Source organism: Carassius auratus, unplaced genomic scaffold (genome assembly GCF_003368295.1).
Source record: "Carassius auratus strain Wakin unplaced genomic scaffold, ASM336829v1 scaf_tig00014135, whole genome shotgun sequence".
In the NCBI taxonomy this organism is placed as follows: Eukaryota; Metazoa; Chordata; class Actinopteri; order Cypriniformes; family Cyprinidae; genus Carassius; species Carassius auratus.
Genome location: NW_020524474.1, coordinates 8,444 through 22,178, shown reverse-complemented (window position 1 = coordinate 22,178; position 13,735 = coordinate 8,444). Strand labels below are relative to the sequence as shown.

At 37.9% G+C, this 13,735-nt stretch overlaps 1 protein-coding gene across 1 annotated transcript; it reads right to left on the bottom strand.

Moving 5' to 3' along the window:
* Positions 1-4,717: 4,717 nt before the first annotated feature.
* On the bottom strand, positions 4,718-6,058 carry LOC113074241 (complement factor D-like). Its single transcript, XM_026247000.1, has 5 exons — positions 5,877-6,058; positions 5,645-5,795; positions 5,408-5,546; positions 5,025-5,279; positions 4,718-4,924 (listed from the first exon to the last, which is right to left on the bottom strand). The coding sequence occupies exons 1-5, from the start codon at positions 5,935-5,937 to the stop codon at positions 4,772-4,774; spliced, it is 759 nt and encodes a 252-aa protein (XP_026102785.1). The 5' UTR covers positions 5,938-6,058; the 3' UTR covers positions 4,718-4,771.
* Between the last annotated feature and the right edge of the window lie 7,677 nt (positions 6,059-13,735).

The window sequence follows — 13,735 nt, the reverse complement described above, 5'->3', positions numbered from 1 at the left end:
TTGAGCTAATGCTGTTAAAGAGAGAGAGAAGTCTAGGACTAATCTTAAACTTGGAGCTCATTATATTGAAGTACAAATCCAAACACCAGAAACGTTATGCATTTTATTAATAATGAAATGTTATGAAAATTATGCATTTTATTTATTCACATGCTGTATGGTTGAAATAATATTTTAGTTCACAACTTTAAGTTCCGTTGTTTAAAAAAATTGGCTTGTTTCATAAACCATGTTTCATAAACCTTCAGTTGTTATGCTCTAAAGTATTTTTAATTACATTATTTTATTATTATTATTATTATTATTTGAATAATTGTAGCTTACATAAATAGGTAAAGCAAAACAAATATTCGGATTGTCCCTTATTTTTTCCCTTGTTTTCCTAAAGAATAAACACGTATTTTTTACATGAATAAACATGATAACATAATATTCATTATTAAAAATAATTTAAGCAATTAAAACCTTTTTTAAAACTTGAATTTAAATAATATTAAACTAACTTTCAATTCTCAAGGAGTTTATAAGTAAAAAAAAAAAGTTCTAAATGAACTTGTGTTAACAATATAGTTAGAACTAACAATATAATTCGATTTTTTTTTAAAATTACCAATTCCTGTATAAAATGGGACAGCAACCTTTAAATCAGTGGTTCTCAACCTTTTTTTCCAGCGAGCCGCACTATGGTCTAAGTGCAAGTCTACGCATATAATTTACATATTACGTCAGCAATACAAACCAACCTGATTTATAATATTATAGCCTAACTATTATGATATATAATCTATTACATTCATTGAAATAAACAATTCTACTCCCCATAAATAAAACACCTGATGCTGTCGGGAGCTGACCAATTTTGTGAGATTCAGTTTGAAAGGAGTAGCACAAAGAAGTTGCGATTGTAACGCCTGTGTTATACTTTCCGCATGAGCAATCCAGACGCAGACACGGCCAGCGCGGACGCAGACTTCTTCAATTTATACTTCTGAATGTGCAGGCTGATGGCCAGCTCTAATTGCCCAGAATTGCACATCTGACTGTCTTAATATTCTTTAATTGACGGATTGCACAGGTTCGAGTAGCAATGAGCTTTTTCACTCTGCCTGGCTGCACATGTGCAATTTTGCTTTTGAAGCCAACTGACCACGCGCACCTGTCCAGCGTGGTCGTCTGATAGAGCCTCTGCACACACTCTCCAATCACGCCTACCTAGCGGATATAGCGGATGCAGAAAGTTTGACAGAGGGTTTAAGATGCAGGCTTGCATGACCTGACGCTCAACATTTCAGAAAATGTGCGTTCACAAATGTAGCCTATTTTGACCCAAATATGGAAAAGCACTTTTGAATTTAATAATATGAGGTTCTCTCTTGAGATATTTTTCCATTTATCTGAACTTCTTCAAGTGAGTTGCAGGGCAAAAAATAAAAATAAAATAAATAAATAAATAAAACGAAAATCCAGCACTTCTCCTTCAATACTGATACTGCGACTATTGACATTTTGTACATTTTCATTCGCTGGCATTTTTTGAATTTCTTTTTTTTCTCCCTTAAAAAACAAATTTGTCCATTCTGATGCGCAATTTTACCTTACAGGCAATTTACCTAATGGCTGTTGATGACTATTTGAATTGAATTCTGCCAAAGTGCGCGCTTGTATGTGTTCGTTAAATGCTTATGCCAGTGCTCATGTCTGAAAAATAATATATGAAAAAGAAAAAAATCACGTAAAAACATTAGGATATAGCCTATATTTCATTAGTTGCATATTTTTTTTAAATTGATGTAAACAATACAATTTTACAAACTGATAAAGGTTTTTTTTTTTTTCTTTTTTTTTTTTCAGCATGTTGTGCAGACCGCATTAGAATTCTTGACGGGCTGCAGGTTGAGAACCACTGCTTTATATCAAACATTTTTAAATCGTCCACAGCTGAGCTTTGCGGGAGGCTGATCTGCGCCAGATCGCGTGAAGTGAATGTAATGAACAAAGTCGTTTTCAGATGCAATGAAAAAAACAAAAACAAAAAAAACATGGATAACCTAGATTAGTTCCAGGCTCTGTTCTGAAGTAAAATAATTATAATTAGTACTGTTAACCAAGAGTAACACATTTTAACGGATTAATCGCCTATTTTCATTTGCTGAATGTTTTCTAAAAAATAAAGATTGCCAGAGGAAAAAAAATATATGAGTCGTGTATAGGTTTCATTTTAACGGATCAATCACCTATTTTCGTTTGCTGCATTTTTTTTTTTTTTTTAAGTTTGTGAGAGGAAAAAAATAGGCTATAGGCTCAATCGGGAGAAATCAAACGTTTCCATATTTGTGATGTTGCCCATTTGAAGCTTAACTAGGCTATTATTCATGAGGTAAATAGGCTGTGTACGTTTCAGTATTGATGAAAAAAAAAATCATAATTAACAATATGTCAAAGTGCTCACGCGGATTGTCTGGTGAACAACTTCTGTTTCCATTATGTGTGCGAGGCACCAGCACGATCAGCTGAAACAAATACTTAATTTTTGGTCACACATAAGGCATAATTAAAAAATGCTGGTAGTTTGAAAAATCAAGAATAATAACTAATACTAATTATTGCTAAATGCTGGACCGTTCCCATTTCGCTCTGCATATGGAACCTGAAGATTTTTTTAAACCAAGAATGAATCAAAATGAAAATGAAATTAAAACATTTAGCTTATATATATATATATATATATATATATATATATATATATATATATATATATATATATATATATATATATAAAAATTAAAAGAAGACATACTGTTTTTATTAAACAGTAAATAAATATAAGGCCTATATATATATATATATATATATATATATAGGCCTTATATTTATTTACTGTTTAATAAAAATAGCATGCATATGATCCTTTGTGTTAAGGTCTTCTTTTAATTTTTGTTTAGTAGACTGTAGTCTAAGATTTTAAAAATCCAACATTTAAAAAAAAACAGTTTTTTTTAAATGTTACAATGTTATATCATAATGTTATTGTTGTTTTACTTTCTTCTTTTATCTCATTTTACAATTACATTCATTTCGCAATCTGTCCCTTTGCGCCACCTGGCGGTAGTTTCGCGAATGATTTGAACACGCGACTGAATTACAGTTACCACCGCGGCACTGCCGCCGGCGGTATGCGCGGCGGTAAGCGACAGAAAGGCTGGCCACCTACTGTAGCAATGACGCATAGCATAAACATGGAAGACGGCACATAGTAACAGCAGAGGGAAACGATGCACAGTAATGACAAAATGAAAAAATGACACAGTCAAACGACAAAGACAGATGACAGGAGTAAATTGAGACGACACATAGCATAGACAGACAGCATGTGGACATAATTTTGGCACAACCTCATATTATAAATACATCTATAGAAAGCTGTAAATTACTACTTGACGAAATAAAACAAATCTAAAACAAAAACTCTCATTTTAATAATAATCTGTGAAAATCTTCTCAGCATGTCTAATGAGGAAATCGTGAGATAGGAAACTTCATCCTTGTGACACAGACTCAGAAAAACTAGATTATTAGTAAATAATTCAAATATCTCCATACTATTTACCACTGTCACATTTATGGTAATGACTTTTGCCGGTGCTTTGTGGCAAGCTTGAGCCTATTGCGTGTATTTGAACGCCGAACTGTTCAGCTGCGCTGCTACTGCAGTACACTAAACACTGTCAAGTCACTCTTCACAGTCACAGTAGCGCGGTCTCGCGTTGTTTCCACCAGCGTGGCAATTTTGTTTCATCACATATTAATGGATGTCTAAAATGTAAAAGTAAGGATAAGTCTAAAATAGCTGGTAGGCCTGGCCCGCGTCTGAACTATGACGTGAAAATTGGTCTCAGAGGAGCAGTTAAATGTCCTGCAGTGATGATCCTCCAGCAAAAAAAGGTATCTCTGAACTGTTTGGAAAGTTATTTCCAGTGGAGTCAGGCACTCCTGCACGCTGTAATGATTATCATATCAAACGTCTCCATATCAAATGATGAAAGATACTTATATATATTTTACTTAGAATATATTTAATTTTAGTTTACTCAGGTATGCTGACTGCATTAAAAATGTGAAGCCAAAGTTAATAAGAAAAAGAAAAGTTATTTTTGTTGTTATAATTAAGTGAATCTATTGTTCCTTAGGATTGCTGGTAAAATGACATGAACCCTGCCACCACAGCAAAACGACCGAACCGAATCGTGGCTCCAAAATCTTAAACTAAACCGAAACATGCCATTGGTGTATCATTAGACCCCTAATTTATATGTGTGTAGTGAGGATCAACACTCATCCCCAAAAATGCAATAAGAAAACCCACTATAGAACTTAAATCAAGAACAATTTAACTCTCATTTACAAATGCAGGAGGTTTCAAAGTCTTTGAGAGGGAGGGAGCCAAAACAACAAATGTATCTACCTGATAAAAAAGGGAAACTAACTATCTACTAACTAGCTACCAAAAGAGAATAAAAATACAACAAATATACTAACTCCCTCGCTAACAAAAACAGTAGAAAACAAGTCCAGAAAATCCAGTCCCACCAATAAACTGATCGTGTGCTGCATTCATCCAATCAATGACACTGACACTGACCCCCCCCCCCCATGAAATATTGTGTGTGTGTGTGTGTGTGTGTGACAATGAAGACACTTCATGTTTTATGATTGCCAAGTGATAATTTTATTGAAAGAGGTCATGCAGAAAAAATCAAGAACTTAACTCACTTCACATTTTAATTTGGTCGTTTATCCATGGAATAAATGGTGAAATCTTAATATACACATTAGGTTTCTCAGGTGAATTGCAGAGTAAACTATCTCCAAAAGATGTGACACCAATTGCAGTGTGTCCACAAACCAAAGGACCCCCAGAATCATACTGTTAAGAAAAGAGAAATAGTCAATGACATACATTGTATCAGTTGAAACTCAGTTCATAAATTCATGTAAGAAGTGTGTGAATCATCTTTAGTACATACACGGCAGGATCCACCATGGCCATGTGCGCACATCATCTGTTTGTCTGAGAACTCCATTTGCCAGCTCTCTTGACATTCACTTTTATTCATTATAGTCACGTTTGCCTCCATTAGACGATGGCTCTTTTGGCCTTTAATCTTCAGTTGTCCCCAGCCCGCAACACTACAGAGAGTGTTTGCCTTAACATCTTCTCCGTTCTTTGGTAATGAAATCGATTTAACATAGTTGTTGTTAATGTTGACTTTTCCCTGTAACTGTAATTCAAAAACAACCATTATTAACAAACATATTTAATTTAATTATCTTTTATAAGCCTGAACTGCAGTTGATTAAACTGCCATTTGTGAAGTTGAGAACAACTAAATGTATCACAGGTTGTTACCTTCAAAAGCATGATGTCATTGAAATGAAAATCAACACTATAGCTTTTATGTTGGATGTAGGACTCCACTCCAATATGATCTGAATTCTTAATTTTCTTTAAGTCATGAGCACCAACCACAACCGTCAGAGTCTGATTTCTGTTGAAAGAGAAAGTCATGATGCTCAGTTTTATCATACAATGCACTGCAGTTACGAAGCCAGTCAAAATGATTGTAACTAGACAAAAACCCCTCACCTTTTCCAACAATGTGCAGCAGTCAAGACCCAGTGATCAGAAATGAGGGATCCACCACAGACATGTGTCCCATTCGATTGAATAGAAACCATGTAAGGTCTGGAGTGGGGTTTTGCTTCTTTGCCGTTCACTATACCCACATTCACACGAGCTGAGAAAGAGAGAGAACTATTAATCAGCTTATTCAGTGCATACCAGTTAGTATAATATGCTGTTATATAATGAGTCTCACCAGTGAAGGTCAGGTGTGGCAGCAGAGAGGCCAGCAGGAGCAGAGAGATGATGGTCATCATGAACACAATCAAACAATCAATAAGCTTCTGTTCCCAAAACACTTAATGAATATAAGGATGGGTGGAGACCTGTAATTTTTTTTTTTTCTCAGCTTGAAGTGTCAAGTAACACTGATAGTGAGAAGATATAATTTGTGTTACTTCTTTTCATCATCATCAACTATTTTGTGAAACCACAATTAACAAGATGTAAGTGTAAGCATGCATGTGTGTTGCTCTGGATGTCAGAATATTGAAATTGATTTTTTTATTCATTTGTCTTGTAGTTATATTGAAACAGCACGTTTTTTAACCTTTACAAATAGGCCCCAAATTTTCTTTTTGTAACAAGTGGAAAATAATGATGTTGTGATCAACATTACGCTATTGACTGAGCTTGGATTGTGGCATATGCCGCTAAAAATTGCAGAACATTTTGCAGTATGTTGTGGCACCTTCAGTTGTGACTGACACGTGTCGCTTTCTGCCAAAGCATAATCCACAACCCCAATTCCAGAAAAGTTGGGGTGTTTTATGAAATACCATAAAATCAAGAATGTTATTTGTTAATTCTCTTTATTTTGTGAACATAATTATTTTTCATATAATGGCAGCACTAACGACCTACCTCTGCCTGCAGGAGGAACCACCAAGGGGCAAGGAACTCGACCGGAAGTTGAAGTCGGGTGGGGGCTGCCATCTTTTAGCAGAACTTCACTTGGTTAGCATTCCCATTGACTCCCATTCATTTTGGCGTCACTTTGACAGCGAATAACTTTACATCTGAGGCGTTTAAAGACTCTGTTTGTCCATTATTTATTTCTAAAGATACACGAAAATGTATAAAGGGCTCCATTACCTTCTATGTTACATTATGGCCCCATATAAACAGTTTTTGTAAAAAATAGGCTAACGATTGCGTCATAACCACTCGTCTCTCTGTCGCATTACCGTACAGACAGGTGGAGAAGCTCGCAGGCAATTAACTTAATATGGAGTACTGGCGTTACATTTTAAAATACTATACAAAATAATTAATCAGAATACTTACTCCTGCTCACTCACGACAAAGAACTCCCCGCTCAAGCGCGCCGTCTCTGCAAGATTAACGATGGCAGTTTACACGCACAGCCACTTAGAAGATTTACATCTGGCAGACAGGTTGCTGACGTCGTCAAGCTTCGTTTGAGTCTGCGCGTCAGAAACGGAAGTGCTAAAAAACGCTAAAACTGGGCTTCATTTGTCTCAATTGAGTTCCAATGGGGTCGCTGTGTCCATTTCTTTTACTGTCTATGGGAACCACCCTGCAATGCAGAGGAGGGGCCGTGACACAATGTTATAGCAGTGAAGGTCAGGTGTGGCATTAGAGAGGCCAGCAGGAGCGGAGAGGTAATGGTCATCATCAGGGCCGTCGCTCCCTACACGCAGAGGGCACCAACTCCCAGAGGGGGCACCATCCCCGCCATTCTCCCATCCGCGCTCGCGACCGCTCGCACCTCATGTTTTCGGCTGAATGTTCATAATTGATGGATGAACATCTATGCCCGGGTAAATGACATCAGAAATCCGGCGCAGAGAAAAGAAAGCTAAAGATAGTCAAAAAAAACAAACAAAAAAACAGGCACAAAGTTGGCTTGACGTTGGACGTTCGAAAGTCTCAAATTTAGGGACCGTCTCTAAAGTTACATGTGATATTAGTATACACTTTTCTAACGTCAGCAGCATTTGAGGAGAATGACTTACAGTCATAAAAACAACTGTAATTGTTCATCTAGGTGACAGCGATAATGCACAATTGAATTGAATGTTTGATATTTATTAAAATAAACTTTAAATCATATGTAAATTATGCAACTTTTTTCACATGGGCTCAAACGCAAATTTGAAGCTCAATAGCACTTGAGGAGAAAGACTTGCAGTCATAAAAACAACTGTAATGTGTTAATTTAGGTGTCAGCTACAATGCACACCTCATACATTTTTAATATATATTAAAATAAATTATAAATCAATTAGGTAAAAACAAGGTCCGTTTATCACTTTCAGGCACATTCCTGTGAAAGTTTTTTTTTTTTTTTTTTTTAGGTTCCCTTACAAAATTACCCATGGTTTTAACAATAACACCACAAATCATCCTTAATCATTTTTTGATGTTGTTGTTGCTATAGATGACACAGCCTTTATAATTTCTTCAACAAAGAAATGTGCATATCACAACCCTTACAAAAATAAACCATGGTTTTATCATAGTAAAACTGCTTAATTTCCTTTTGCATGATTTCCTTAGGCTTGAGACTATAAATAAATTAGAGTCATAATAAAGTTACAGCCATAGGTAAATGTCGAGAGCTACAATTGTAATTTGTAAATAATACAATTTATTCATTTACTTTTTTATTTTATTAAAGTTCTATTTTCACCCCTATACTAGGTGTTTTTTTTTCCCCCATCATCATATTTGAGGAAGGGGGGCACAACAATACAATCCTCCTTAGGGCACACATTTGGCCAGCAGCGGCCCTGGTCATCATGAAGACAATCAGTTAGCTCTCTCTGGCAAAACACTGTATTAATATAAGGATGGTTGGAGACATTAAAGGTACTATTGAACTAGATATTGTGGTCCAAATTCAAAATATTGGAGATGTTCTTTTTCCACCCTGCTCCTCAGACTTGACGCACATGCTGGTTGCCAGATTGACCACACCGACATAAAGGAGAACACTTGACAATGAATGACATGAATTATCCTGTGTTTCCTATTAACTGGCAACCAAAATGTGTACCAAAATATAGTTGGGTAAACTGACAGTGGGTGGGTTTCACAAACCAAATCGGAGACCTACATTCTGACCCGGAACGCACATTTTCAAAGGAGAATAACTGACTGTAACATTGTTTTCAGATAAGCAAGTATGTTGAATTATCATGTTTCTTACATAAATATTTGCAAACATATTATGATGTTTTTTTTTTTTTTTTTAATAGAGTCAAAAACTTACATAACCGCACTTTAAAGCTGCCTATAAGACTTTTTTTTCTCAGCTTGTGGTATCAAGTAACACTGATAGTAAGAAGATATTATTTGTGTTACTTCTTGTCATCTGCATCAACTATTATGTGAAACCACAATATACAAGATGTAAGATAAGCATGCATGCGTGTTGCTCTGAATGTCCCAACTTTTTTGGAGTGTGTTGCAGCCATCAGAATCAAAATTTGCTCATATTTATGAAATACATTTAATTTGGTCAGTGCAAAATTCAGAAATATTTTCTTTGTACTTGTAAATTAAATAAAAATGAAAGAGAATGAACAAATCACAGATTCATGATTTTATTGCATTTTTCAAAACGTCCCAACTTTTCTGAAATTCGGGTTGTAGATGGGTCATTTGTACAGTTTGGTTGATCATTTGTACTTTCATGGGAAATATTTGGATAGGATTATTAGGTGAGCCTGATGTGTTTTCTGCTAAACAGACTTAAAAAAAAAAATGAACAGACAGGCTTAAAGTTTATATTTTTGAAAGTGATGTACATTAAATAAAATCTGCTGTGAGGAATAATCTACATTATACTACAATAATGGTTAGAGAGTTGGACTCATAAACCAAATGTTGTACGATATTGTATTTAAATGGTACATACACATTTTTTAATGTTACAAATATATATATATATATATATATATTTGATGCAAATAGTATCTGAATATTTTTTCATGAATATTTCTTTACACTTTTCAAAAAAAATTGGATAACAGATAAACAGTTTGCCATATATGTGTGTGTGACAAGGCCAATACACACACACACACACACACACACACAAACACACATGCCACTCACACACAGAGATCTGAGATTGCGCTGTGCAAAAAGTAACATTCAGAAGCTCATAAACTTGTCAGTGCGGCCATGCAACTTTTATTAATCGACACCATAGACTGTATAAAAACAAGGACATAGTGTCCTTGACATCACCCAATGGTTTCCGAAGAGTGTTTTTGAAGCCAAAAGTGAATGGAGCAGGCCATTGCCATCTTGGCAGTCTGTCACCGCACATCACTCCAGGGTAATAAAAAATGGGCAAAAATGCAGGGGCTGGTTGCTGAAGCCATGTCGACCTAGCGCGCTGGCGGTGAAAGCAGCGGCAATCCACCTGACACTGTAGTGGCCACACCCTTCATTATGCAGAACTTTAAGGCTTAATACAATTTAAACGAATGAGATATAAAAAAAAAAATCACCCCCTCACAGTAGTCATGAAGGGTAAAATTAGCTATATAGTCTGAATTTTTTTTTAAACCAGGCTGTAAACATGTTTTTTTTTTTTTTTTTTGCTGTAAAGCTGGGTGTTTTAACATGGGGAGTCTATGGAACTGACTCCCTTTTGCAGCCAGTCTCAAGCGACCAGTCTATGAATTGCAGTTTTAGTCACTTCCTTGTTGGCTTCACGAGACACAGCGAGAGGTTGCTGCTTGATCGATACTGAATCACTACATTATATTTCTCAACATCAAGGGGGCAAAATCATTGTTTTCAGAGAGAAATGCATACAATTTACACATCTCTCTCCCTCTTTCTCAAATTGGCCATATTTGAAAAACATTTTCATCACTTGATATAAATATAAATCATTTAACATTTCTATCATAAAATGTATTATTAAAAGTCGACTGATATTAAATGATTTGCAGCTTCATCTAACGTCGCTCTCTTTAACATTAAACTGACACTTCACGCTCTGCTTCTGTGAACAGTAAACCCTTCAGTAAACAGAGCTTCTGCCATGAAGCCATCTCTCCTGCACAACAGCTCTGCATTTGTCTGAGGTAATTAATTATAACTGAAGTGGTCATAAAAGTGGTCATGCTTGGTTTTGGACACATTACCCCACGTCTAGTTCAAAAAGCATTTTTTGATAACCAATAGTCCTACTCTGAGCTCCTCCCGAGTGGCAGAGCTCCTCACCCTATCTCTAAGAGAGCACCCAGCCACCCTGTGGAGAAAGCTCATTTTGGCCGCCTGGATATTGTCCTTTCAGTCATGACCCACAGCTCATGACCATAGGTGAGAGTAGGAACGTAGATTGACTGGTAAATCGAAAGCTTCACCTTGCAGGTCAGCTCCTTCTTTACCACGACAGACAGGTACATCAACCGCATCAATGCAGGAGCTGCACCTATCTACTAATCAATCTCCCGCTCCATCCTTCCCTCACTCATGAACAAGACTCCAAGATACTTGAACTCCTCCAGTTGAGGCAGGAGCTCTCCACCAACTTGAAGGGGACATGTCACCCTTTTCCGGCTCAGAACCATGGCCTCAGACTTGGAGGTGCTAATTCTCATCCCAGTTGCTTCACACTCGGCTGTAAACCGTCCCAGTGCATCCTGAAGTTCCTGGCCTGATAAAGCCAACATGACAACATCATCTGCAAAAAGCAGAGATGAAATCACATCCCCAAACCGGACACCCTCCGGCCCCTGGCTGCATTAGAAATCCTGTCCATAAAAGTAATGAACAGGATCGGTGATAAAGGGTCCAAAATGCACCAGGAACAAGTCTGACTTACAGCCGTCAATGCAAACTAAGCTCCTGCTTCAGTCATACAGGGACCGGACAGCCCTTAACAGAGGGCCCTGTACCCCATACTCCCGGAGCACCCCCCAATGAATGCCTTCTCCAGATCCACAAAACACATATGGATTGGTTGGGCAAACTCCCATGACCCTCCAACCCGACCGTCACGCGATGCTGCAGAGACATGTCAGCCAAGACAGCCTCACAACATGAGGTACTCAGGATCTCATCCACCCCTGGTACCTTGCCACTAAGAAGCTTCTTAACTACCACAGTGACTTCAGCTTGGGAAATGAACAAGTCCACCTCTTAGCCCTCAGCCTCTGCTTTCTCAACAGAAGGCATGTCGATAGGGTTGAGGAGATCCTCTAAGTATTCCTTCCACCTTCCAACTATATCCCCAGTTGAGGTCAACAGTTGCCCACCAACGCTGTAAACAGTGTTGGCAGGGCACTGCTTCCCCTTCCTGAGGCGCCGTACAGTTTGAACGAATCTCTTAGAGGCCAACTGATTTTTTTGCCTCCACAAAAAAGGCTTGGCCTTCACCTTGACAGCATCCCTTACTTCCGGTGTCCACCACCGGGTTCGGGGATTGCTGCCTCGACAGACACCAGAGACCTTACGGCCAAAGCTCAGAGTGGCCGCATTGACAATGGAGGCGGAGAACAAGGTCCACTTGGACTCAATGTCTCCAGCCTCCATCGGAATCTGGTCAATCTGACAGTGGGCTCAGCCAAACGTTCCCAACAGTCTCTCACAATATGTTTTGGTCCACTGGGTCCGCCATCGCATCCAACTCACCACCAGGTTTTGATCAGTTGACAGCTCCGCCCCTCTCTTTACCCGAGTGTCCAAGACATACTGCTGGAGGTCAGAGGAAACGACCACAAAGTCGATCGTTGACTTCCTGCCTAGGGTGTCCTGGTGCAACGTGCACTGATGGAAATCCTTATGCTTAAATATGGTGTTCGTTATGGACAAACTGTGACTTGCACAGAAGTCCAATAACAGAACACCACTTGGATTTAGCTCGAGGGGCCATTCCTCCCAATCACACCCCTCCAGGTGTCACTGTCACTTTCCACATCAGCGTTGAAGTCCCCCAGTAGAATGAAGGAGTCCACAGTCTGAGTACTTTCCAGCACTCCTCCCAGAGACCCCAGGAAGGCCGAGTTCTCTACACTGTCATTTGGCACGTAAGCACAAATGACAGTGAGAGACCTATCCCCGACCTGGATGGATTTTGTGTTGCAGGACAAAACTGGTTTCACAAATCATAGCAAGTAATTTAGGTATGATGATCTCTGCAATGCTTTGGAATATTGACACCAAACTGTGTGTGTGCCATTGTAAGCTTACACAGAACACACCACATCAATTTGACATCATCGCCATCTATTGGTCAAACGTGATAAGTTAATAAGTCATGTTACTGGAGGTTGTATTTATGATTTTCAGCCGTTTTAAACTAAAATCATCCTAAAACTGCTTTAATTACTAATTTCTGCAGTTGCAATAAATTACATTCTTATAGTGTGAGTCTATTGGTGTGGTTTATCGCTAGTGTTTCTGATCAGATTTTATTTTTAACAGCTATATGTATTACAGGATGCTACCTTCAAAAGCATGATGTGATTCTAAAAAGGTTTGTAGCCTGTATGCAGGATGCAGTTCTCCACTCTGATGTGGAGTCTCATATCTGTTGAAAGAGTGTATTGAAAAAACTTTATTTATTGAGTTATGATATTCATTTATGAAAATGATACACTGTATGGTTGCACCACAGTCCTTTTGTCAGTCAGACATGGCTTTAACATTGTTGAGTTAATGCCAGTTTAGACTAAACAAAACTCTTACCCATCCCAGCAATGTGCAGCAGTCAAGAAAAACTCATCAGAGATTAGGAATCCACCGCAGTCGTGTTGACCAGAAATCTGAATAGAAACCATATAAGGTCTGGAGTGGGGTTTTGCTTACCTGCCGTTCACTATACCCACATGAGCTGAAAGAGATAGCACTGTTAGTTGTCTTGTTCATCAGATATATCAATATGCAATTTAGTCAATCCGTCTCACCAGTGAAGGTCAGGTGTGGCAGCAGAGAGGCCAGCAGGAGCAGAGAAATGATGGTCATCATGAAGACAATCAATGTGTTCTCACTGATTAAAACACTGCATAAAAATACTTTAAAGGGGGTGGAGACATTTATCTGACCAAATGTCTGCATGACATG

Excerpts from the sequence above, each read along its gene's own strand:
- LOC113074241 (XM_026247000.1), bottom strand. The coding sequence starts at position 5,937 with ATGATGACCATCATCTCTCTGCTCCTGCTGGCCTCTCTGCTGCCACAC. Across the intron at positions 5,796-5,876 it reads GCCACACCTGACCTTCACTG|CTCGTGTGAATGTGGGTATA; the intron begins GTGAGACTCATT and ends TCTCTTTCTCAG. Across the intron at positions 4,925-5,024 it reads GCCATGGTGGATCCTGCCGT|TATGATTCTGGGGGTCCTTT; the intron begins GTATGTACTAAA and ends TTTTCTTAACAG.